Source organism: Salmo salar, unplaced genomic scaffold (assembly GCF_905237065.1).
Source record: "Salmo salar unplaced genomic scaffold, Ssal_v3.1, whole genome shotgun sequence".
Classification (NCBI taxonomy): domain Eukaryota; kingdom Metazoa; phylum Chordata; class Actinopteri; order Salmoniformes; family Salmonidae; genus Salmo; species Salmo salar.
In genome coordinates, this window is record NW_025550065.1 from 12,465 (window position 1) to 39,391 (window position 26,927).

Genomic DNA, 26,927 nt, shown 5'->3' on the forward strand with positions numbered 1-26,927 from the left:
TTTGAGAGAGTTGTTCAAGGCATTTGCAGAGCTCTTCCAGACAGCCTCGTTTGTGTGCCTACCCCTCCCGGGCCATCTACGCTGTAGACCCAATGCTCAAGTGGGGCACTGGGGACAGAGGTGAGGCCTGGGTGTATTAATGCATACGTTTGTGTGTACGTTTGTGTACCTCCCCGTGTGTGTACGTGTGAGAGCTCTACATTCCTCACTGAGTTCCTCACACATTCACAAGATGGGCTAACTGTATACACTGTGAGAACAGGAGGACAGCTAGTCTGGCCTTGAACTGGCTACCGTCTCAGAAACAATAGATAGGCTAACTGTTATTGTCCACGTTCTTATTGATAATCTCACACTTTGCGTGGAAATGATCCCACGCATGGTTTACACACAGATTTGTGCTTACGCAGGATTGATAAATGAGGCCTTGTTAGTAAGCATTTCAAGGTAAGGTCGGTGCATGTGACAAATGCATTTGATTTGATCTATTGTTTCTGAGACTAGCCAGTTCAAGGCCAGACCAGCTGTCCTCCTGTTCCCACTGTGTATACATGGTAACTGTGATAGATGGTACTGCCATTGTAAGGAAAGGAGGGGGAGCAGCGGAGGACCAGCAGCAGCTGCATAAAACTGTAAGATGTGTGTAGGCTTAAGGTTGTTACTCTGTATTTTTTGGTCCCTACATTTACAGACCTAAAACTCATGTATGGCTACTGGTCTTGTTGAGAGTAATATGTTTTTTCAAGGTGTGGAAAATGCTGGATAAAAGGATAAAGCAAACAAGTTTTTATATTTAATTTTTTTTAATAGACTCTCACATGCATGTGGAGATACATGTCCCTCGGAAGGTCTGTACCAATCTGCTGAAGAACTGAAGGACAAACCTCTCATTATATACTCATCTTATCTCTATAAGCTCTCCAATTGCTTAGGCCCTGGTCAACACATCTCCACCCTCTGGGCCAGAGTAAACTATCATTTGAAAGTGTTTATAGCTGAATTACAGCTGTCGGCCTTAGCCTCAGAAAGGTCACCTAGGATACCAAATTCTGCTTTTTGATGGTTACTCCTAATGTCAGGAGGGGGAGTAGCGGAGGACCAGCAGTAGCTGCGTAAAGTTTTGTGGACATAAAGAATTTACGACCTAGCAGGCTAGGAGGGTGAGAGTGCAGTTGGTTAGTTGCCTTCTGTTATTTCAAATGTGGTCCTGTGTGGTTCCGTTCGTAGAACATGGCGCTTGGAATGCCAAGGGTTATGGGTTCGACTTCTGCTGGGGCCACGCGTAAAAGGTATGTACGCCTGACTAAGTCGCTTTGGATAAAAGTGTCTGTTAAATAGCATATGTTGTAATCTCAAATCTGTCATAGGTAGATTGAATGGTTTAACAGGTGATTAGTGATATATAACACAGATACTGATCCTAAAGCGATTTAGTTTCACTAATCTGCGAGCACCTCAGTGTGCAGGAAAACTGCTATGTATCTTAGTGGGAGTTTCCTGTAGTGATAGTTTCCCCCAGGGGATGGGTACAATGGCACTGTTCATCTATAAATCAATAGTGATACATTGCAGAGTCTTACCATTGTATACTAAAGCCCATATACTTAATCAAATTTCTCACACTTAGTTTGTATTTCTTAATTTCTCATAAACCTCATTTTAGTTGTATTATATAATAAGTTCCATTTAAATGTCATCCATTATTAACCCCTGCTAATAACATCCAGTGTATGATCTAACCCTCTATGATCTGTTCCTGGATCAGGTGAACGTGTGATGAAGTTTCAGATCCTGGAGGTGAACTTCAGTCCAGACTTCACCCTGGCTTTGTTGGAGAATTTCCAGTACTATGGGGATTTTCCAGTACCTAGACTGTTCTTCCAGAAATAATGAGCAGAATCAACATAGGGTTACTTAATAGACATATGTAAGCAGAATAAAGGCTGAGCCCAGGTGAATGTACAGAGCTGGATCAACATGGAGTTAATCACTAGACATGTAAAAAGAAAACGTAAGCTGAAATGTGTACCTTAGTTAATTAATATAGGCACCACAAGCCATGTATCTGTAGTAAGAAGATATTTTTGTACTAATCAAATAATATTAGACATGCACTTATGTTGGGAACCGCGTGATGTGCATGTATTATGTTGGTGTGCGACAGGTTTTGTACCCACTTTTGTTATTTTGTACATTTTGGTTTTTGGAGTTTTATCAGCATTTATTAAACAACTCCGTTTTACCAAGTTCGTTCTCCTGCGCCTGACTTCCCTGCCACCAACACGCACCCATTACAGCAGTTGAAAAGGCCCATTTGGAAAATGTGTATTTCCTCTTTCTAGTAGGAGTTGATCATGAGTAACGGTCTGGACCAGAGGTGCCAAATACATTTTGCCACGTGGGCCACATTCGTTCTCCACCGAGGTCTGGAGGATCGCACTTAAAATGTATTATATTTCCTCGCCATCAACATTTGAAAATAAATTGTTTTTAAAACACTTTTGGAATGTTCTATGCTCAAAGACTGTCTAGATTTTTTTGCGATGACTGTGTGCAAACTGGAAAGAGTGAAGAGACTATAAATGTAGGTTCATTATCATTTATACACAGTTTTGATTTCACTTTAGTCAATTTAAATGTATAATGAGTTTATCCCTGAATGTTTATTTTTCTTTACATTATTCAAACCTCCCGTGGGACGGACTGAAGGGGCTCGCGGGATGGATCTGGGCCGCAGGCCATAGATTTGACACGCTGGTCTAGACGGATACACACTGATCTCTCACACACACACCCCCACCCAGAGTAAAGTAGGTAGGCCCAGAGTAGGGGTGGTAAGGGGAGTGGGAAGAAGAAAGAGGTTGAGAAGGTGATCTAGAAGGAGAGCAAGAGGAAAGGCAAGTTTTCGACGATTCAGTACAAAACAATGGAAGAGGTCGACCACTGCACTTCCTGCTGGAGAGGACCGCTGATCAGGCAGTGTCTGTCTCACACACACACTTAAGCCCTTCACTCCTACATATCTGTTTCCTGTAACAGGGAGAGAGAGTGAAGTAAGGGCCTTGCACTGTTCTGCTCTGTGGCTTCTCTCTGTCTCGATCCTTCTCCAACTTCCAAGGAACACTGGTTTCATTTGTACATTTTCTGAATGGTATTAAACCTCATGGAAATGTTAAATGAACTGGCAGAGTGTGGTGTATTGCTATTATTTTGTCTGAAGAGCCATTCATTAGTATGGGTGATTGATACAGACTGATGGGTTGCAGTGTTGTAAAAAATTTGCTAGAGTAATCGAAAAACTGTTAAGCGTTCACCCAGGGTTTATTCAGTAATGACCTGCGCAGGTGAGACCTTTTCTGGACTTTCTTAGACACATCCATTTTAGCTTATATAGGCAAGGAACATCTGGTTTAGTTCTGTATTCTCTTTTCTGCAGAGTTTTCTTGGCAAGCTTATCTATTATATATTGCCACATTTCATACTCCCCTTCCTCAAATCCTGATTTGTCTGGTTCTAGTTCAACTTGGATAATAGCTAGCACACAGTACAGTTGTCTAACACAATTGTCATGAAGCTAATTTTATTCTCCTTCTGTGAGCATATGTTACATTGATCAACTCCAGAAATGAATGTATATGTAGATGGAGTAGGACCACACTAGCGTGTCTAGAGACAAATATGTGTATTAGTTTCCCTTAGACTATAGGGGATTTTCCAGTCCATGTGTTATGCATCTTAGAAGTAGTAAGCAGAATCAATATAGACTTAAAAGGAAAAAACATTATGTGTGTCTGGGTCATTATGCCTAAGGGAAGCCATTACCCAATCCAATGAGGACCATTAGACATGCACTCTGAAGCCATTACCCAACCCTATAGGCAGCATTAGACATGCACCTGCATTAGGAGTGTATGTCTGTATTTAAAAAAATAAATCATTGCTATGGTTACGCCACCAATATAATCTATGCCCTGAAGTCTGTGCCAATAAGAGGAGGGGAAACCAAGTTAAGATGGGCGTAAACAAGTTATAAGTGTCGTGGAAATATTCACTCAAAAATATTTTTCAGATACCGGGACTTGTGAATTCCAATAGACTTCATTACAAAGTAACAAGCCGAGCTGGCCCATGGACCTACTGACTTTCCAGCCTCGGCACACACCTTTTATACAGTTTTCATCCTTACTTCACTGTTACGGCTGTGTACGGGAGGCGAAGTCAGGTGCAGGAGAGCACAGTAGATTTAACAGATGCACTTTTATTCCGGTCAAGAAATAGGCACAAAATGACATCAAAGTGCCCAAAAGAAAACACGGAACATGTACAAAAGTATAGCACGTGAACATCGCACATAACAATAAACAATTACACATAAAGACATGGAGGGGAACAGAGGACTAAATACATGCAGTGTGATTAGATAATGAAAACCAGGTGTGTATGGAAACAAGACAAAACAAATAGAAATATGAAAAATGGAGCGGCGATGGCTAGAAAGCTGGTGACGTCGATCGCCGAACACCACCCGAAAAAGGAGAGGAGCCCGACTTCGGTGGAAGTCGTGACAATACCCCCCCTTGACGCGCGGCTTCAGTGGCGCGCCGACACCGGCCCCGGAGTCGACCCGGAGGGCGAGGCGCAGGGCGATCCGGCCGGCACTGTGAAACTCCCGTGGCAGTTCGGGGTCCAGAATATCCGCAACCGGGACCCAGCACCTCTCCTCCTCTCCTCCGGACCGTACCCCTCCCACTCCACGAGGTACTGAAGGCCCCCCGCCCGACACCTCGAATCCAGGATGGATGAACGGAGTACGCCGGGGCCCCCTCGATATCCAGAGGGGGCGGAGGAACCTCCCGCACCTCAGATTCCTGGAGCGAACCAGCCACCACCGGCCTGAGGAGAGACACATGGAACGAGGGGTTAATCAGAGGGAAGCTGTAATCTGTAACACACCTCGTTCACCCTCCTCAGGACTTTGAATGACCCCACAAACTGCGGACCCAGCTTCCAGCAGGGCAGGCGGAGGGGCAGGTTTCGGGTCGAGAGCCAGACCCGGTCCCCCGGTGCGAACACCATGGTCTCACTGCGGTGACGGTCCGCGCTGGTCTTTTGGCAAAGCGCGATATGCTGGAGGTGAACATGGACGGCCTCCCATGTCTCCCTCCGCATGCCTGAACCAGTCGTCCACCGCAGGAGCCTCGGTCTGACCCTGCTGCCATGGCGCCAGACCCGGCTGGTACCCCAATACGCACTGAAAGGGGGACAGGTTAGTGGAGGAGTGGCGAAGCGAGTTCTGCGCCATCTCGGCCCAGGGCACGAATGCCGCCCACTTCCCCGGCCAGTCCTGGCAATAGGACTGCAGAAACCTGCCCACATCCTGGTTGACTCTGTCTACCTGCCCGTTACTCTCGGGGTGAAAACCCAAGGTAAGGCTGATCGAGACCCCCAGACGTTCCATGAATGCCTTCCAGACTCTCGACGTGAACTGGGGACCCCGATCAGACACTATATACTCAGGCACTCCGTAGTGCCGGAAGACGTGAGTAAACAGGGCTTCCGCAGTCTGTAGGGCCGTAGGGAAGACCGGGCAGAGGGAGGAGATGACAGGACTTAGAGAAATGATCCACAACGACCAGGATCGTAGTGTTTCCCTGTGAAAGAGGTAGATCGGTTAAGAAATCCACAGACAGATGTGACCAAGGTTGTTGTGGAACGGGTAACCTCTGGGCAGGTGTCTCGGAGCCTTACATAGGGCACACACCGAGCAGGATGAAACATAAACCCTCACGTCCTTAGCCAAGGTGGGCCACCAGTACTTCCCAGTCAGACAGCGCACCGTCCGACCGATCCCCGGATAGCCAGAGGAGGGTGACATGTGGGCCCAATAGATCAGCTGGTCACGGACAGCAGACGGAACGTACATACGCCTGACGGGACACTGGAGGGGAGTGGGCTCTGTACGCAACGCCTGCTCAATGTCCCCGTCCAGCTCCCACATGACCGGCGCTACCAGGCAAGAGGCCGGGAGTATGGGAGTGGGATCAATGAGCCGCTCCTCTGTGTAATACAGCCGGGACAGTGCGTCTGCCTTCTTATTCTGGGAACCTGGTCTGTAGGACAGGGTAAACACAAAACGGGTAAAGAACATGGCCCATCTTGCCTGATGAGGATTCAGTCTCCTCGCTGCCCGGATGTACTCCAGGTTGCGGTGGTCAGTCCAGATGAGGAAAGGGTGTTTAGCCCCCTCAAGCCAATGTCTCCACGCCTTCAACGCTTTAACCACAGCCAACAGCTTACGGTCCCCCACATCATAGTTACGCTCCGCTGGGCTGAGCTTCTTCGAGAAGAAAGCACAGGGGCGGAGTTTCGGTGGCGTACCCGAGCGCTGTGAGAGCACGGCTCCTATCCCAGCCTCGGACGCGTCCACCTCCACTATGAACGCCAAAGAGGGATCCAGATGGGCCAACACGGGAGCCGAAGTAAACAGAGCTCTTAGCTGCCCAAAAGCCCCGTCCGTCTCAGCCGACCACTGCAACCGTACGGGACCCCCCTTCAGCAGTGAGGTAATGGGAGCAGCCACCTAGCCAAAACCCCGGATAAATCTCCGGTTGTAATTGGCAAACCCTAAAAATCGCTGCACCTCCTTAACAGTGGTGGGAGTCAGCCAATTACGCACGGCTGCAATGAGGTCACTCTCCATCTCCACCCCTGCTGTGGAAATGCGACCTGCTGGAAGAACAGACATTTCTCGGCCTTGTCGTACAGGTCATGCTCCAACAGTCGTCCAAGTACCCTGCATACCAAGGACACATGCTCAGCGCATGTAGCGGAGTATATCAGAATGTCATCGATATACACCACTACACCCTGCCCGTGCAGGTCCCTGAAAATCTTGTCTACAAAGGAAAACTGATGGAGCATTCATCAACCCGTACGGCATGACGAGGTACTCATAACAGATAGTAACTCCTATTTATGTTAATGATTCATCCCCTTTGGCATTTAGCCACCATTATCTTTTTGCCTTGCACTTATTTTAGCTTGGTTTCCATTTTCTTATTGGCACATATATTAGGGCACAGATTCTATTGGTGGCGGAACCATAGCAATGATACAAAATTAAACAGACACGCACACTCCTAATGCAGGTGCATGTCTAATGGTGCTTAAGTAATACAAACCTATGCTCCTAATGCACGTCTAATGAACCTCACGAGACTCGGTAATGGCTTCCCTTAGCCTAATGACCTAGACACACATATAGAGTGAACTTCCAATGAACCTCATGGGACTAGGTAATGGCTTGAGAGTGCGTTGATTCTGCTTACTACTCTAACATGCATAATACATGTACTGGAATATCCCCACAGAAGCAAGACAAATAGATAATGGTGGCTGAATGCCAAAGGGTATGGATCATTTACATAAAAAGGAGTGACTATGTATGTGATGTAAGGATGAAACTGTATAAAAGGAGTGTGCTGAGACTGGGGAAGGCAGTTGGACCAGCTCGGCTTGTTACTTTGTAATAAAGTCTATTTGAGAGATTCCGGTATCTGAGCGATATTATTGAACCAATATTTCTACGACAAGACATGCATGACAACTTCAATGCCATGTCATTCTATGACAACTTCGATGACAATGTCCCCGGAGTTGTCGTGGAAATATTCAAGTCAATAATATTTCTCAAATACCGGAGCCTGTGAGTTCAATTAGACTTTATTACAAAGTAATATAAGCCGAGCTGGTTTTTATACAGGTTTCATCCTTACATCATACACATACTAACTCCTCTTTATGTTAATGATTCATCCCCTCTGGCATTTAGCCACCATTATCTTTTTGCCTAGCACTAATGTTAGTTTGGTTTCATATTTGGGCTTAGAAACATTCGAGCCATAGCAACGGTACACAAATAAATAGACATGCCCTCTCCCCAGACAGGTGCATGTCTAATGGTGCCTAATGACCTAGACACACATACAGTGGATATAAAAAGTCTACACATCCCTGTTAGGTTTTTGTGATGTAAAAGAATGAGACAAAGATAAATCATGTCAGAACTTTTTCTACTGTTAATGTGACCTATAATGTGAACAATTCAATTGAAAAACAAACTGAAATCTTCGAGGGGGACAAATGAAAATGAAAAACCTTACAATAACCTGGTTGCATAAGTGTGCACACCCTCTTATAACTGGGGATGTGGCTGTGTTCAGAATTAACCAATCACATTCAAACTCATGTTAAATAGAAGTCATTACACACCTGCCATCATTTAAAGTGACTCTGATTAATCACAAATAAAGTTCAGCTGTTCTAGTAGGATTTTCCTGACATTTTCTTAGTTGCATCTCAGATCAAAAGCCATGGTCCGCAGAGAGCTTCCAAAGCATCAGAGGGATCTCATTGTTGAAAGATATCAGTCAGGAGAAGGGTACAAAAGAATTTCCAAAGCATTACATATACCATGGAACACAGTGAAGACAGTCATCATCAAGTGGAGAAAATATGGCACCACAGAGACATTACCAAGAACTGGACGTCCCTCCAAATTTTATGAAAAGACGAGAAGAAAACTGGTCAGGGAGGCTTCCAAGAGGCCTACAGCAACATTAAAGGAACTGCAGGAATTTCTGGCAAGTACTGGCTGTGTGCTACATGTGACAACAATCTCCCGTATTCTTCATATGAATGGGCTATGGGGTAGGGTGGCAAGACGGAAGCCTTTTCTTACAATGAAAAACATCCAAGCCCGGCTGAAGTTTGCAAAAACAAACATCAAGTCCCCCAAAAGCACGTGGGAAAATGTGTTATGGTCTGATGAAACCAAGGTTGAACTTTTTGGCCATAATTCCAAAAGGTATGTTTGGCGCAAAAACAACACTGCACATCACCCAAAGAACACCATACCCACAGTGAAGCATGGTGGTGGCAGCATCATGCTTTGGGGCTGTTTTTCTTCAGCTGGAACCGGGGTCTTAGTCAGGGTGGAGGGAATTATGAACAGTTCCAAATACCAGGCAATTTTGGCACAAAACCTTCAGGCGTCCGTTAGAAAGCTGAAGATGAAGAGGAAGTTCACCTTTCAGCACGACAACGACCCAAAGCACACATCCAAATCCACGAAAGCATGGCTTCACCAGAAGAAGATTAACGTTTAGGAATGGGCCAGCCAGAGCCCAGACCTGAATCCAATTGAACATCTCTGGGGTGATCTGAAGAGGGCTGTGCACAGGAGATGTCCTCGCAATCTGACAGATTTGGAGCGCTTTTGCAAAGAAGAGTGGGCAAATATTGCCACATCAAGATGTGCCATGCTAATAGACTCCTACCCAAAAAGACTGAGTGCTGTAATAAAATCAAAAGGTGCTTCAACAAAGTATTAGTTTAAGGGTGTGCACACTTATGCAACCAGGTTATTGTGAGTTTTTTATTTTTCCCCCTCAAAGATTTCAGTTTGTTTTTCAATTGAATTGTTCACGTTATAGGTCACATTAAAGGTGGAAAAAGTTCTGACATGATTTATCTTTGTCTCATTATTTTACATCACAAAAACCTGCCATTTTAACAGGGGTGTGTAGACTTTTTAAATCCACTGTATAGAGTGCACTTATCCTGCTGACTACTTCAAAATGTATAATGGGCATACATGTGCTACAGAATTCTCAATAGGCGTAACCATAGCAACAGTAAATATTCGGCCATAGCAATAGTACAAAATTAACCAGACATGCCACTCCCCAGACAGGTGCATGTCTAATGGTGTCTAATGACCTAGACACACGTATAGAGTGCACTTATCCTGCTGACTACTACGAAATGTGTAATAGGCACATATATGCACTGGAAAAACTCCAATAGAGTCAACATGTTTTTGGCAATGGATGGAATTTCACCATTGAATATGCTTTCTAAATAGGGTGGGAGTTAATATAATGTAGCTAGGTACAACTGCTATGTTAAGGAAACACAAGAACAATGATTACACTGGTTGCATCTGGACATACATTAGCTGAGGCTATAAGTACATTGGTTGCATCTGGACATACATTAGCTGAGGCTATAAGTACATTTATGGCAGCTGGCCATAACTAATAGATGCATTAAGTCAGGGCCATAAGTACATTTATGACAGTCAGACATACTAATGTCAGAAGGACACGGGAAAGAGGATGGTAGTAAAATGACCAACAGGTGAAATATAAGTATACAATAAATGTATTATTTTTTTGTATGACATAAGGGGCCCTGCCACCATTATAACCTAACCAGAAGCAGAGATGGGCGTTACTGGGCGTAAACAAGCAAAGAACTCGGACTAAAAGATAATGGTGGCAGAAGGACTAAGGCTAGTAACTGCATTTACATATGGGATGTACCCATATGCTGTATGTGTATAAAAGCAAAGCCAGTGCTTAGGGAAACCATCTCGCCTTTGCTACTTTGTATTAAAGCCTATAGTGAATTCACAAGTTTTTGTAAGAGTGTTATATTTTTGAGGCAATATTCCACGACAATAGCTGCAGAGTCAAGAAAAGGTCACGTTTCCGATCTATAGATAATCTTTCCTTCCGTATCACTAAGCATTAGTTCAGTAAAAAAATGTTTACAAAAATTACACAATGAAACAACTGGTTATTTGTTTGAGCTTGCTCTACGGTCAAATTATTTCAGGAAGAAAAAAGTATAAATTATAGCAAGAACAAAACCTAAAACCGCAGAGAAATTATAACGTATTCCTGTTCATTAATTTGTCTTGTTGTAATATTGGTTTTGTTTTTTTGTTACTTTCTTCAGAAAAGTAATGGTTAGAGAATACTGCCAATCAGTTGAAGGCGTGTGGGAGAAAGGTAGACGTGCTGAAGGAAGGAAAAATAGAAATACATTAGCTAGCGAAAGAGGAGAATGGCAGCTGGCCCTGAGTGGAGATAACAGGTGACCATACATCCCCAAGTAGGAACCACGCAATGGCCAGGCAAGCTGAATGTATGGCCATCAGGGGCGAAAATCTGATATCAACTTTGGAGGGGACAATTACATGAAATATTCTCAAGAGCAATTCCTGAGAGGGACACGAAAAGTAGTGCTGTAACACATAGCCTACATTGTAATATGGTAAATGTATATTGAGGAACCAAAGAAATAAGGTGTTTGCCGTACTCCTAACTACCGGTACCCAAAACTACACAACTAATCACAACAGCAATACCATTGCCTTTAACAAATCTTAGTTCAGTCACCAGTTTAAGTTGAGATTGGGGGTATCCATGGCATTTTCCAATTATGTTCCTATTTTACAAGACTCCCTGTCTCTGCCAGTCTGTCCCTGCATATCTGTCCCCAACGCTGCTGTCTGTGTGCCATCTGTTGCCTGCTCTGCCTAATGACATCATTGTGAAACATTTCCATTAGAATTTCATTTCTTTCTTATGAACATTTTATCAACTAGTCTTTGAGATATTAGGCTACTAGGGTTCTTACTATGCGTTTTGGTGTATTGAAAAATACTGTGATGTCCGTCTTTTATTTTTATGACATTTTTCTACCTGGCTGGCTGGCTGGCTACACACACAGTGTGTAGGTTATTTACAGTAGAAGATGGGCTTCTATCATCTTCAATCATTCTATTTGGGCTTCGATCTAAAAGGTAGCTAGCAAATGTGAAACGGATTAAAATGACAAGAGTTGACAGCTGTATGAGTTCACCATTTACACAACATATGCTGCAACCTTTTGTAATTTTAATAGTTTGTTTCATATTGGCTGGCTTCCAACAATAGCTGAATTTGCAAAGCTAGCGAGCACCAATTCAGTTTGTGGTGTTTGCTATAATCTTTGCTACCCGGGTTAAATAAAGGTGAAATAAAATAAATAAATAAAAGTTCCCTTGCGACAATTTAGCTTTTGCAACGAGACCATTAAATATATTTAAGACAATGGTAGAAGAGAGTGTAGTTCTGTTCAGTTTGGATTTCAGTTTATCGCTAACCTTATCACAGGGACTTTGAAGCACTAACTTACATCATCTGCATGCTGATCTTGGAATAAATTGACGATAGCAAAGATTCCATCTTTGACGACGCCACATAAATGGAATAGGTACTAGCTAGCTTAATAGTTAATATTTGCGCGCTAGCTCTGCATATTCAGCTAGTGTGTGTGCGCGATTTACTGGATTAACCTCACGTCAGTTACGTGCATTGAGTGCCTTTCAGACAGTAGATACGACCTCTCTGTTGCCTAGCAAGCTAAGGAACTGGCAGTGGATCAAACCATTGTGAGGCAAAGGGTTTTGAAACTTAAAAACGCGCTATTAAGTGTCTATAATCAGCACAATTGCTTTCATTGCGTATTATTAATATTATTTAAATTACATAGTTATGTTTCAGTGATATATTGGGGGAACAAATCATATTTTTTCCCAGGATGGGGGGTCGTGTCCCCCGTGTCCCCTCGTCCCCCGCTCTGCTTTTATGCACATATGTATTGTATGTGCATAAAAGCAGAGCCGGGGCCTAAGGAAGGCAGTTGTTCCGAGGACCGGCTCGGCTTTACTACTCTGTATTAAAGTCTATATTGAATTTACAAGTTCTTGTAAGAAGTGTTATTCTTAAGACAATTTTCCACGACAGGAGCGGAGAAAACTCTGGGAGCGTGGAACTTGAATCTGCTAGTACCAGCCATGCTCGCTCACCAGATAAACATTTGAAGAAGTTCTAACAGAAGAAATTTGTGTTTTTGGCAGTAATGCGCCATAACGTTGGATGCCAATCGCCGATAAACCCCACAGAAGAAGAGTGATTGATTGCTAAATCTCGGTTGGAGATATGCGTTTACCGCTGATCTGCGGTATGTGAAAGAGAGGAGCGGCGCAGGCTTTCTGTAAGTATCCTATGTCTATATTCCCTTAGGAAAATCCAATGGTTGACATGAACAACAATGCTGTCTATGTTGAACAGTAGTTTATATTTGTCCCCCCCAAAAATAAACGGTCCTCCAAATAATATGGAGGACCGTTTAAATGTGTTTGCTCGTCATTTTGTAACACATCTTAAAGCGGCAATCAGCAATAGAAACAATAACTATGTGAATCCCTAACACTGTTTCTGTAAAAAGCTGAGGGTTGGGGCTGGAGAAATGTAACCAGTCTAAAATTCATATACAGCGCTATGGATGCAAGGACTGACCATCCATGATATCAAAAGTATAGTTTTTACCATGTTTTGAGGCTAAATAGTCAGTGGCGATTTTAGCATGTAAATCTTGGTGGGGTAACCCTTTATTTGTTGATGCATGACAGCAAAGACACAACACAAAGTTAATTGCACTATAACGGTGACTAACGGTGCCCAGAAACTGTTAGGGCCTATATAAAGCTGTCGTAACAGCAGAGCTTTCTTTTCAGCACCATGGATTGAAACCTTACCTCTGCTACACCTGGTTATCAGGAGCGGCAGCTAAACAATTCATTCAGCCTCATTTACTGCCTGATATGGTTGACTTGCTTAAACAAATGTGGTTTCTTGGTTTCTACTGACAATTGAGATGTACAAACTGTGGAACGTTGAGTGGATAAGAGGCAATCCATAATTCTTATAAAGACATTACTGAGCAAGCTAAAACGGACGTAGTCAATATAACTATTTATTCAGCACTTTTGAAATGTACAGCGACAGAATTCAGAACATGGGCCATTCTTACAGTATTCTCCCTGTACACCAAGTCAGAACCGTAGGATAAATAAAGGGGCCATATAAGGTGACAATAAAAGCTCTTACAATATTCGATGAAGACATTTCACCAACAAGTCAGAACAGTAGGGGGAAAGGGACCAAATTATTAGGGTGAGGCACATGGGTTACTAACGGCTTATTACACAACATACACATAGTATTCCTTTGTTAGACCGTAGTATACATATCTCCAGGGGTGCAACTTTGGTTTTAGAAGTGAGGGGGACATAATTATTATTATCATTATTTATTTTTTATTTCCAGTCAGATAAACACTCCAAACAGCATACCCGACCGCTCTGAGGCATCCACATGGTCCTAAAGCACACCGTTGCCTCGTTTTGTATCACGTTCCAATGATAAAACTGTGGGGGACAAAAATGCAATTTCAGAATGTGTGTGTGTGGTGGGGGGGGGGCAGTGAAAGTTGCGCCCCTGCATATCTCCCTGGTATATGACATCAGCTGCATACAATACATTTTTGGAATCAAAGTTGTGCTGTGCTCCAGGATACCCGGGCCAGGTCGATTAGGAAGGCCTGCTCGCAGAAGTGTTTTAGAGAGCGTTTGACAGTGATGAGGGGTGGTCGTTTGACCGCGGACCCATTGCGGATGCAGGCAATGAGGCAGTGATCGCTGAGATCTTGATTGAAAACAGCAGAGGTGTATTTGAATGGCAAGTTGGTAAGGATAATATCTATGAGGGTGCCCATGTTTACAGATTTAGAGTTGTACCTGGTGGTTTCCTTGATAATTTGTGTGAGATTGAGGGCATCTAGCTTAGATTGTAGTACTGCTGGGGTGTTAAGCATATCCCAGTTTAGGTCACCTAACAGAACCAACTCTGAAGATAGATGGGGGGGCAATCAATTCACATATGGTGTCCAGGGCACAGCTGGGAGCTGAGGGGGGTCTTTAACAGGTGGCAACAGTGAGAGACTTATTTCTGGAGAGATTCATTTTTAAATTTTTGAAGCTGGAACTGTTTGGGCATAGACCTGGAAAGTATGACAGAACTTTGCAAGCTATCTCTGCAGTAGATTGCAACTCCTCCCCCTTTGGCAGTTCTATCTTGACGGAAAATGTTGTAGTTGGGTATGGAAATCTCAGAATTTTTGGTGGTCTTCTTAAGCCAGGATTCAGACACGGCAAGGACATCAGGGTTGGTGGAGTGTGCTAAAGCAGGGAGTAAAACAAACTTAGGGAGGAGGCTTCTGATGTTAACATGCATGAAATCAAGGCCTTTTCGATTACAGAAGTCAACAAATGAGAGTGCCTGGGGACACGCAGTGCCTGGGTTAGCCTCCACATCACCCAAGGAGCAGAGGAGGAGTAGGATGAGGGTACGGCTAAAGGCTAGCAAAACTCGTCGTCTAGTGCGTTGGGAACAGAGAGTAAAAGGAGCAGATTTCTGGGCGTGGTAGAATAGATTCAGGGCATAATGTGCAGACAGGGGTATGGTAGGATGAGGGTACAGTGGAGGTAAGCCCAGGCACTGAGTGATGATAAGAGAGGTTGCATCTCTGGACACTCTGGACATTGTCCTGTTGAAAAACAAATGATAGTCCACCCCACTAAGTGCAAACCAGATGGGATGGCTTATTGCTGCATATTGCTGTGGTAGCCATGCTGTTTAAGTATGCCTTGAAGTCTGCCCCACCTGCCCTGAATGACAGGTCGACACTGTATATAGTGTTTATAGACATTGGTGTAAAACATGCGTACTGTATATTTTGGGTTCTGATGGGGTACGACAGTTGAACTAAGCTCATGAGGCAATTATAAGCTATATTCAAGAATCAGTGGGGACATATCATACATTATTTTATACAAAAATGATGTAGCAACTGCTGATTGCCCCTTAAAGTGTTTTTACACTTATCACTCTTATCACTCTTGTGTTCCAATTGCACGTTGTGTTAGCTAATCCAAGTTTATCATTTTAAAAGGCTAATTGATCATTAGAAAACCCTTTTGCAATTATGTTAGCACAGCTGAAAACTGTTGATCTGATTAAAGAAGCAATAAAACTGGCCTTCTTTAGACTAGTTGAGTATCTGGAGCATCAGCATTTGTGGGTTCGATAACAGGCTCAAAATGGCCAGAAACAAAGATCTTTCTTTTGAAACTCGTCAGTCTATTCTTGTTCTGAGAAATGAAGGCTATTCCATGTGAGAAATTGCAAAGAAACTGAAGATCTCGTACAACGCTGTGTACTACTCCCTTCACAGAACAGCGCAAACTGGCTCTAACCAGAATAGAAAGAGGAGGGTGAGGCCCCGGTGCACAACCGAGCAAGAGGACAAGTACATTAGAGTTTCTGGTTTGAGAAACAGACGCCTCACAAGTCCTCAACTGGCAGCTTCATTAAATAGCCCCCGCAAAACACCAGTCTCAACGTCAACAGTGAAGATGCGACACTGGCCTTCTAGGCAGAGTTGCAAAGAAAAAGCCATATCTCAGACTGGCCAATAAAAATAAAATATTAAGATGGGCAAAAGAACACAGACACTGGACAGAGGAACTCTGCCTAGAAGGCCAGGGCCAATTGTGTGCCAATTGGGCCAATTGCTGGGCCAATTGTGTGCCGCCCTATGGGACTCCCAATCACAGCCAGATGTTATGCAGCCTGGATTCGAACCAGGGACTGCAGTGACATCTCTTGCACTGTGATGCAGTGCCTTAGACCCTGCGCCACTCAGGAGCCCCAATATATAACTTTCAAAAAGAGAAATACAATTGTATGATGCATCCTACTGGCTGCATGGCACAGTGGATCAATATGATGGCATATGCAGAATAGTTGGCCTGTCAGTCTCAAGGTTCTCCTCTCCAGAGCTGATGGCCTTTAGACCTACCTGCGATCTTAGACAGGAAACACCATTTTTAATCTACATTCCAACCCCCTGTGACTCCACACCACTGGGTTACCTCATCCCTCATGAGTCAGTCCCTCTCACGGTTCCAATCTGTGTTTCCTGCTTATAACTACTGTAGGTGAAATATTCATGACTATGGTTGATTTTCCAGTATCCAGACTGTTCTCCCAGAAGTATTGAGACAGAAAACATAGGGTTAATTAATAAGACGTGTAAGCAGAATAAAGGCTGAGCTCATCCCCAGCTTACAATTGGCTCATTCATCCCCCTCCTCTCCCCTGTAACTATTCCCCAGGTCGTTGCTGTAAATGGGAATGTGTTCTCAGTCAACTTACCTGGTAAAATAACGGTAAAATAAACGAAAAAAAATAAAAGGTGAATAGACAGAGCTGATTGAACAAAGAGTTAACCACTGGACATATAAAAACAGAACGTTAGCAGAATCCATGGGAGTGTACAGACTGGGTCAACATGGAGTTAATCACTAGACATGTAAAAACAGAATGTAAGTGTCACGACTTCCGCCAAAGTTGCTCCCTCTCCTTGTTCGGGCGGTGTTCGGCGGTCAACGTCACCGACCTTCTAGCCATCATTGATCCATTTTTCATTTTCCATTGGTTTTGTCTTGTCTTCCATCACACCTGGTTCCAATCCCATCAATTACATGTTGTGTAATGGACCATCTGTTTCCCCTCATGTCCTTGTCGGTGATTGTTTATTGTAAGTGTATGTGTACGTCTGTACTGGTGTGCGTTGGGTTATGTTACCCATTGATTTTTATTATTATGTTTTCCTGTGTTTTTTTGTAAATAAACTGTGCCGTTGGAAACACGGTTATTTCTCTCCTGCGTCTGACTTCTCTGCCGCCAGTTAAACACCCTTACAGTAAGCAGAAAATGAGTACCTTAGTTAACCTCTATGGGCTAGGTGGGACGTCACCGTCCCACTCTATTCAACAGCCAGTGGAACAGCGTGGCGCGAAATACAAAACCTCAAAAATGCAATAATTTCAATTTTTCAAACATATGACTATTTTACACCATTTTAAAGATAAGACTCTCGTTAATCTAACCACATTGTCCGATTTCAAAAAGGCTTTACAGCGAAAGCAAAACATTAGATTATGTTAGGAGAGTACATAGCCCAAAATAATCACACAGCCATTTTCCAAGCAAGCATATATGTCACAGAAACCCAAAACACAGCTAAATGCAGCACTAACCTTTGATGATCTTCATCAGATGACACTCCTAGGACATTATGTTATACAATACATGCATGTTTTGTACAATCAAGTTCATATTTATATCAAAAAACAGCTTTTTACATTGGCGTGTGATATTCATAAAATGTATCCCCACCGAAAACTTCCGGTGAATTTACTAAATTACTCATCATAAACGTTGACAAAATACATAACAATTATTTTAAGAATTATAGATACAGAACTCCTTTATGCAATCGCTATGTCAGATTTTAAAATAGCTTTTCGGCGAAAGCACATTTTTCAATATTCTGAGTACATAGCTCAGCTATCACGGCTAGCTATTTTGACACCCGCCAACTTCGAGGCACACTAAACTCAGAATTAGTATTAGAAAAATTGTATTACCTTTGCTAATCTTCATCGGAATGCACTCCCAGGACTGCTACTTCCACAAGAAATGTTGTTTTTGTTCCAAATAATCCATAGTAATGTCCAAATACCTCCGGTTTGTTCGTGTGTTCAGGTCACTATCCAAAGAGTAATGCGCGAGCGCATTTCGAGACAAAAAAATAAAAAATGTTCCATTACCGTACTTAGAAGCATGTCAAACGCTGTTTAAAATCAATTTTATGGTATTTTTCTTGTAAAAATAATATTCCAACCGGACAATAGTGTATTCATTCAAAGAGGAAAATAAAAAACAGCATGGTCTCGTGAATGCGCATATCCAATCTCTTAGTCACCAGGCAGACCACTGAGAAACTGAGCTACTATACTCTGCCCAGAGACAGGAGATGCCTCAATCCGCTTTTTGAAGGCTTTAGAGAGCCAATGGAAGCCTTAGAAAGTGCTACGTAACCCCAGAGATACTGTAGTTTCGATAGAGAATCAAAAGAAGAACTACAAATTCTCAGACAGGCCACTTCCTGCTTGGAATTTTCTCAGGTTTTTGCCTGCCATATGAGTTCTGTTATACTCACAGACACCACTTTTCTATCCAGATCTACTAATAATATGCATATTCTCGTTTCTGGGCAAGAGTAATAACCAGTTTAAATCGGGTATGTTTTTTATCCGGCCGTGAAAATACTGCCCCCTAGCCCAGACAGGTTAATAAATATAGTCACCAAAGCCATGTATCTGTAATAACAACCTATGTTTGTTCTAATCAAGTATTATTAGAAAAGCACTTATACTAGGAAAGTATATATGCAATAAATGTATTATTTTTGTATTAACACTATGGCGCCGCCACCAATATAATCTAAACTGAAGCAGATGTGGGCATTAACAAGCAAGAATTGGTACAAGAAGATAATGGTGGCATAAGGCCAAGGGGAGTTAACCATCTACATAGAGGTGAGTGACTATGTGTGTTATTTGAAGGTGGAAACCTATAAAGCCTGAGGTCTGTAACAAGAAAAGTTAGTTCTCCCATGGAATTGCTTGACTTTGTTATTGTTTGTAATAAAGTCTATTTGTATTCACAAGCTCCGGTATCTGAGAAATATTTGACTCGATATTTCCACGACACTGCTAATATTATTGTCCTCTAAATGTATTTTTTTTTTACTGTAACACCAGTGTTACACTAGTGTATACATCCTGATGTTATACTAGGGAAATTGTGTTACCATAGTTAGGGCTGAGAGTGAGGACTTCAACAAGAATCAACAACCTCTACATAATTAAGACAGTTGCTTTGTGAGAAGGTGTTCACCGTTGAAGGTGTAAACCCATGTTCTCATTTAGCCATTGTTATGTAAATGCAGGCTGGAAAGTACCAGTAGCCTAACCTTGGCTCTAAGTCAGAGCAGGTTCGCTGGAGGCATGGCCCAGCGAGACACGGGTGTCATCTTGTGTAGACGGATAGAGAAAATTCAGAGTCTTTTGGTCAAAACACTGGGGTAAAATCTCAATGGAAATGCGCCATAATTTCCTTTTCTCAGGCCTATCGCCAGGCTATCAGACTTTTGAGCAGCCATCACTAACCGTCTACCAAGTGATGCTCATTCACTCAAAACACACACACTATCAAACACACACTAACACACACACAACCAATGCTGTTGTCCCATTTTATAGATACATTAAACCACTGGACACTTCCCGTTTCACCCTGTGTATTTAAATACTGTATTCTTGATATGGCCCATTCTAACATCTCTACTACTGTACATCACATTTTAGTTACACTGTTTATACTGTTATACTAAAAACTCAAACGGACCACTAGAAAAAGCTCACACCAAGTTTAATCATCCACTGGGTCAAACAGCTGCAGAAGACAAGGTATGATTGCACAAGCGCAAATATTTATTCCCTCCAACTAGGCGGAGTCAACTCCTTGCACATCTAGACAGCCAATAAATCTCTGTTGCTAGTCAGAAACGTAATTGGTTCTTCTCACTGGTGTAGTCATGGCCCTGCCTGATGCTAGAACCTTTGTGGGCGTGGAAGGATACAGTGGGGGGGGAAAGTATTTGATCCCCTGCTGATTTTGTACTTTTGCCCACTGGCAAAGAAATGATCAGTCTATAATTTTAATGGTACGTTTATTTGAACAGTGAGAGACAGAATAACAACAAAAATATCGAGAAAAACGCATGTCAAAAATGTTATAAATTGATTTGCATTTTAATGAGGGAAATAAGTATTTGACACCCTCTCAATCAGAAAGATTTCTGGCTCCCAGGTGTCTTTTATACAGGTAACGAGCTGAGATTAGGAGCACACTCTAAAGGGTGTGCTCCTAACCGTAGCTTGTTACCTGTATAAAAGACACCTGTCCACAGAAGTAATCAATCAATCAGATTCCAAACTCTCCACCATGGCCAAGACCAAAGAGCTCTCCAAGGATGTCAGGGACAAGATTGTAGACCTACACAAGGCTGGAATGGGCTACAAGACCATCGCTTGGTGAGAAGGTGACAACATTTGGTGTGATTATTCGCAAATGGAAGAAACACAAAAGAACTGTCAATCTCCCTCAGCCTGGGGCTCCATGCAAGATCTCACCTCGTGGAGTTGCAATGAGCCTGAGAACGGTGAGGAATCAGCCCAGAACTACACGGGAGGATCTTGTCAATGAGCTCAAGGCAGCTGGGACCACAGTCACCAAGAAAACAATTGGTAACACACTACGCCGTGAAGGACTGAAATCCTGCAGCGCCCGCAAGGTCCCCCTGCTCAAGAATACATATACATGCCCGTCTGAAGTTTGCCAATGAACATCTGAATGATTCAGAGGACAACTGGTGAAAGTGTTGTGGTCTGATGAGACCAAAATGGAGCTCTTTGGCATCAACTCAACTCGCCGTGTTTGGAGGAGGAAGAATGCTGCCTATGACCCCAAGAACACCATCTCCACCGTCAAACATGGAGTTGGAAACATTATGCTTTGGGGGTGTTTTTCTGCTAAGGGGACAGGACAACTTCACCGCATCATTTAACGGGGCCATGTACTGTCAAATCTTGGGTGAGAACCTCCTTCCCTCAGCCAGGGCATTGAAAATGGGTCGTGGATGGGTATGCAAGCATGACAATGACCCAAAACACACGGCCAAGGCAACAAAGAAGTGGCTCAAGAAGAAGCACATTAAGGTCCTGGAGTGGCCTAGCCAGTCTCCAGACCTTAATCCCATAGAAAATCTGTGGAGGGAGCTGAAGGTTCGAGTTGCCAAACGTCAGCCTCGAAACCTTAATGACTTGGAGAAGATCTGCAAAGAGGAGTGGGACAAAATCCCTCCTGAGATGTGTGCAAACTTGGTGGCCAACTACAAGAAACGTCTGACCTCTGTGATTGCCAACAAGGGTTTTGCCACCAAGTACTAAGTCATGTTTTGCAGAGGGGTCAAATACTTATTTCCCTCATTAAAATGCAAATCAATTTCTAACATTTTAGACATGCGTTTTCTCGATTTTTTGTTGTTGTTATTCTGTCTCTCACTGTTCATATAAACCTACCAGTGAAATTATAGACTGGTCGTTTCTTTGTAAGTAGGCAAACGTACAAAATCAGCAGGGGATCAAATACTTATTTCCCCCACTGTATGTGTGTGGACCGTTTCTTCTCTCTTAAAATCTAATTTTATTAGTCACAAGCACCGAACACAACAGGTGTAGACCTTACAGTGAAATGCTTACTTACGAGCCCCTAACCAACAATGCAGTTTAAAAAAAAATACAGATAAGAATAAGAGATAAAAGTAACAAGTAATTAAAGAGCGGCAGTGAAATAACAATAGCGAGACTATATACAGGGGGTATCAATACAGAGTCAATGTACAGGGGCACCGGTTATTTGAGGTAGTATGTACATGTAGGTAGAGTTATTAAAGTGACTATGCATAGATGACAACGGAGAGTAGCAGTGGTGTAAAGAGGGGGTGAGGGGGGCACTGCAAATAGTCTGGGTAACCATTTGACTTGATGTTCAGGAGTCTTACAGCTTAGGGGTAGAAGCTGTTGAGAAGCCTTTTGGTCCTAGACTTGGCGCTCCGGCACCACTTGCCTTGCGGTAGCAGAGAAAACAGTTTTTGACTAGGGTGGCTGGAGTCTTTGGCAATTTTTAGGGACTTTCTCTGACACCGCCTGGTATAGAGGTCCTGGATGGCAGGAAGCTTGGCCGCAGTGATGTACTGGGCCATTCGCACTACCCTCTGTAGTGCCTTGTGTTCGGAAGCCGAGCAGTTGCCATACCAGGCAGTGATGCAACCCTTTAGGATGATCTCGATGGTGCAGCAGTAAAACCTTTTGAGGATCTGAGGACCCATGCCAAATCTTTTTAGTCTCCTGAGGGGGAATAGGTTTTGTCGTGCCCTCTTCACAACTGTCTTGGTGTGCTTGGACCATGTTAGTTTGTTGATGATGTGGACAGCAAGGAACTTGAAGCTCTCAACCTGCTCCACTGCAGCCACGTCAATTTCAATGTGGGCGTGCTTGGTACTCTTTTTTCTGTGGTCCGCAATCATCTCCTTTGTCTTGATCACGTTGAGGGAGAGGTTGTTGTCCTGGCACCACACGGCCAGGTCTCTGACCTCCTCCCTATAGGCTGTCTCGTCGTTGTCGGTGATCAGGCCTACCACTGTTGTGTCATTGGCAAATTGAATGATAGTGTTGGAGTCGTGGCTGGCAGTGCAGTCATGAGTGAACAGGGAGTGCAGGAGGGAACTGAGCACGCACCCCTGGGGCCACTGTGTTGAGGATCAGCGTGACGGATGTGTTGTTACCTACCCTTACTACCTGGGGCGGCCCGTCAGGAAGTCCAGGATCCAGTTGCAGAGGGAAGTGTTTAGTCCCAGGGACCATCTGTTTACTTGACCTCGGACTGAATTACTCGCTCCTCCCTGTCCTACCTTTATCAGTGTCTAAAACCAGATTGTTTTCCTTTGCCTGTCTCCTTAGAAGCCTTGATATTCAACGATAACATTTCTGACAGAATGTAAACTATCTGCACTCCCCTTGTCACACTCATTAACGTTCCATACACCACATCCCTTCCTATTACCCCCTTCATTGACCCCAACCTTCCTTATACATGTAAAGTTATCAGTAAGATATGGTAACATGAATAAATATATCTTAAACTAGAATCAAACAATACACACTGCATATTTATTTATTTACTGGGGCAGCAGGTAGCCAAGAGTGTTGGGCCAGTAACAAAAAGGTCGCTGGTTCGAATCACCGAGCCAACTAGGTGAAAAATCTGTCTTTGCCCTTGAGCAAGGCAGTTAAACCTAATTGCTCCTGTAAGTCTCTCTGGATTTGAGCATCTGCTAAATGACAACAACAAAAAATTATTCTTGCCATAGCTCGCTCTAATATATAATTCTTATTATATCTTGTGTAAATTCATCCTGTCACGTCCTGACCAGTAATAGGGGTTATTCGTTATTGTAGTTTGGTCAGGACGTGGCAGTGGGTATTGTTTTATGTGGTTCGGGGGTTATGTGTATGTAGAGGGGTGTTGTATTTATGTGTTCCGGGGTTTTTGGTGTATGTTCTTGCTTTGGTATTCTAGGATTCTAGGTTGTGTATTTCTTTGTTGGCCTGGTGTGGCTCTCAATCAGGAACAGCTGTACATCATTGTTTCTGATTTAGAGTCATACTTAGGCACATTGTTTTCACCTGTCCCTTTGTGGGTAGTTGTATTCTGTTTTGTGTTCTTCACCTGACGGAACTGTCAGTGTCGTTTTCATATTGTATACTTGTTTTGTTTCACCTTCTTCAATAATTAAAAAAGAAGATGAGTATACATTTTCCTGTTGCATCTTGGTCCTCCACACACGACACCCGTTACACATCCAGTGTATATACATATAGATTGCATTTAGACTGCTGTTACAGTCCTATTTGGGTTGTTAATTGGATTCATTACAACATGATTTTATTATAAATGTTTTTTTTTTTTATACTTTCTGTACTCGTTTGACATTTTACTGCATTCTTAGGAGCTAGTAACATAAGCACCCACTATAACAACTTCTAATGTCAGGGATTTCGTCATCGTCTGACGATATAGCGAAATCATCGTCGGAAAAGGAGGACCAATATGCAGCAGAATTGAGAGTTCATCTTGAACATTTAATAAACTCAAAATGAACATACAAAATAACAAAACGAACTCACGATGTACAGACAGTCTTCTCAGGCTCACATACGCTAGACAAGAAACAATCTCCCACAAATGACAAACACACCCTAATATATGGGACTCTCAATCAAAGGCAAAGAGAAAACACCTGCCTTCAATTGAGAGTCCCAACCCCAATTAATCAACCATAGAAACACACTCACTAGACTCCACATAGAAATACATAAACATAGACCATAAACCAAAAACCCGGAAATACTAAATCAAATGCCCTTTTACCAAAACACCACCCCGAACCACATAAAACAAATACCCTCTGCCACGTCCTGACCAAACGACAATGACAATTAACCCTTATACTGGCCAGGACGTGACATCTAAACTGTGTACGTGACCAATAAACTTTGATTAGAATGTATTATTTTTTCCTGTGCAGCCCAGAGGGTTATACTACAAAGCAGGAAAAAAGGAGTTAGCTGACTAACTTGCCTAAATATTATATAACTACATTTTTTAGAAAGCTACACTTGAAATGGGCAATGGTCTAATACATTCAACAAACGAAAACCCATATCTAAGTTTAGATTTTTTTTTATGAATCAGAAAATCAATAGTATCTGGTTGCTTATTAAAGTTAGCTGGCTGAATTAATCGTACCTGTAGTATTCCACTTTGGTCCAACCCGAGAAGAGCCAATAGCTTAAAACCTGGTGTGACTCGAGGGAAGTTGTCTACATAGCTAGGAATGAATAGGCTCCATTGTTATGTTAACTGTTAACCATTGTGATTCATTTACTTCAAGGTTGCATCTCTGCATCACTTCAAGGCTGTAGACAGTTGTTGTGTGGTCAATTGTCATAATAATGATTAGCCTGAGACAAGTTACCTTGGTTTAATCCTGAGAAAGGGCCTTGGATATCAACAATGCCATATTATACACCAAATAGGTGTGGATGGTCAACCTGACCTGAGGTGGAACTCTCCTCCTGCCCAGACTGCTATCTGTGGGGCACAGGCCCCTCCTATATGAGTATGTACTATGTTGATGGTGTTAGTTGATTGTGAATTGTGCGTTGCTCTCTAAATATCAACCCATATTGTCTGAACTGGCAGTCACATGTCCTAAACATGTTTCAGAGTTGCAGTGTATGTTAGAAAAATCAACAACTTGATTGATGGATAACCATTGCATAGTTTTCACAACTGTTTCTCTCTTTTTTTCTCTAGAATTAAACTCTTCAATTCAACTTTTGAGGATGGTGCCCCATATGCTTGAAATGCAACCCAGCTCAATGTGCTGGGACAACATAGATAACGCTTGTGAAAATGCCAGATCAAGAGAATGGAGCGATGGTGACGGATACAGCCGCCATAATATGGCTCACTGGGAAAGTGATCCCCCAGCTGGTGAAAGGCAGTACCTCACCCAAAAGGAAAGCGAACACCAGTGGCTGAACCGTGAGGATGAAGCTGCCATGCGGGCCCACTACAACTCCCAGAGACAAAACTCTCAAATGGACTTCCGTGGACATCGGGCACAAGAGACCCAGACGCCTCCTCTGTATCATCAAGAACATCACAGAATGGCTCAGAGTCAGAACATAAGGGATTGGCCCAATCTCTATGGACCCTTGAGAGGCCAGGCACCCCCTAATGTAAACTTACACCGCAGTGGAGAGAGAACAGAAACATGGGCTAAGCATGAACCCCACTTCCCCAGCAATGACTTTTTAACCCCACTCAATGTCGAAAGAGGGCATGAGGATATTTCCCATCACCATAACACTGACCAGGATTATATGTTTGGTTGGATAGTGAATCATAACAATCTCCATTACTTGGAAAGCAAATGGCAGATGTTAGATCCCACCCATTCCAATGGACATGCTAATGAACCTTCAAGGGGCATTCTACTGAATGCTCAAGGGGACGTTCTAGGGGTGGTTTCCGTGGAAATTCTAGGGGTGGTTCTAGTGTACGTTCTAGAGGTAGTTCTAGTAGACGTTCTCGGGGTGGTTCTAGGGGTCGGTCTAGTGGACGTTCGAGGGGTGGGTCTAGTGGATGTTCTAGGGCCTATTCCAGCTGGTCACCCAGGCAGGTCTTCCAGGCTAAGCATGTCAACCCTTCTCAAACTACGACAAACAGTTCTCCAGACATTCAAAACGTCAACATCATTCTAACTGTTCCTGTGGTCAACAACAAACACAGTGAAACAACATCAGGACCGAACAGCAGGTCCGGTGAGAGATTCTACATCACTTGTGCAAGCCTTCATTGCAAATGCACAGCAGTGTGTTTCTATGGATCTCCCTTCCACGGGAGGTAGAGAATCTGGTGTCGTTGACCTAAAAACAGCCCAGGTAACAAATGCAGACAGCCATGGTATTCTAAGACCTAGTTTTCCTTCCCAAGCCATAACACAACAAACAGATAATCTTCCTGGCAATGCTGCTCTTGTTTCTCACACCCAGACCTCTTCCACCCCTGACCAGCAACATGCTCCCT

The 26,927-nt window shown here is 43.2% G+C and overlaps 1 protein-coding gene across 1 annotated transcript; it reads left to right on the forward strand.

Annotated features, from left to right (window-relative positions):
* The first annotated feature begins 12,522 nt into the window (after positions 1 to 12,522).
* LOC123739086 (uncharacterized) lies at positions 12,523 to 26,641 on the forward strand. The gene is made up of 2 exons (XM_045713647.1): positions 12,523 to 12,888; positions 25,650 to 26,641. The coding sequence occupies exon 2, from the start codon at positions 25,679 to 25,681 to the stop codon at positions 26,600 to 26,602; it is 924 nt and encodes a 307-aa protein (XP_045569603.1). The 5' UTR covers positions 12,523 to 12,888; positions 25,650 to 25,678; the 3' UTR covers positions 26,603 to 26,641.
* The last annotated feature ends 286 nt before the right edge of the window (positions 26,642 to 26,927 follow it).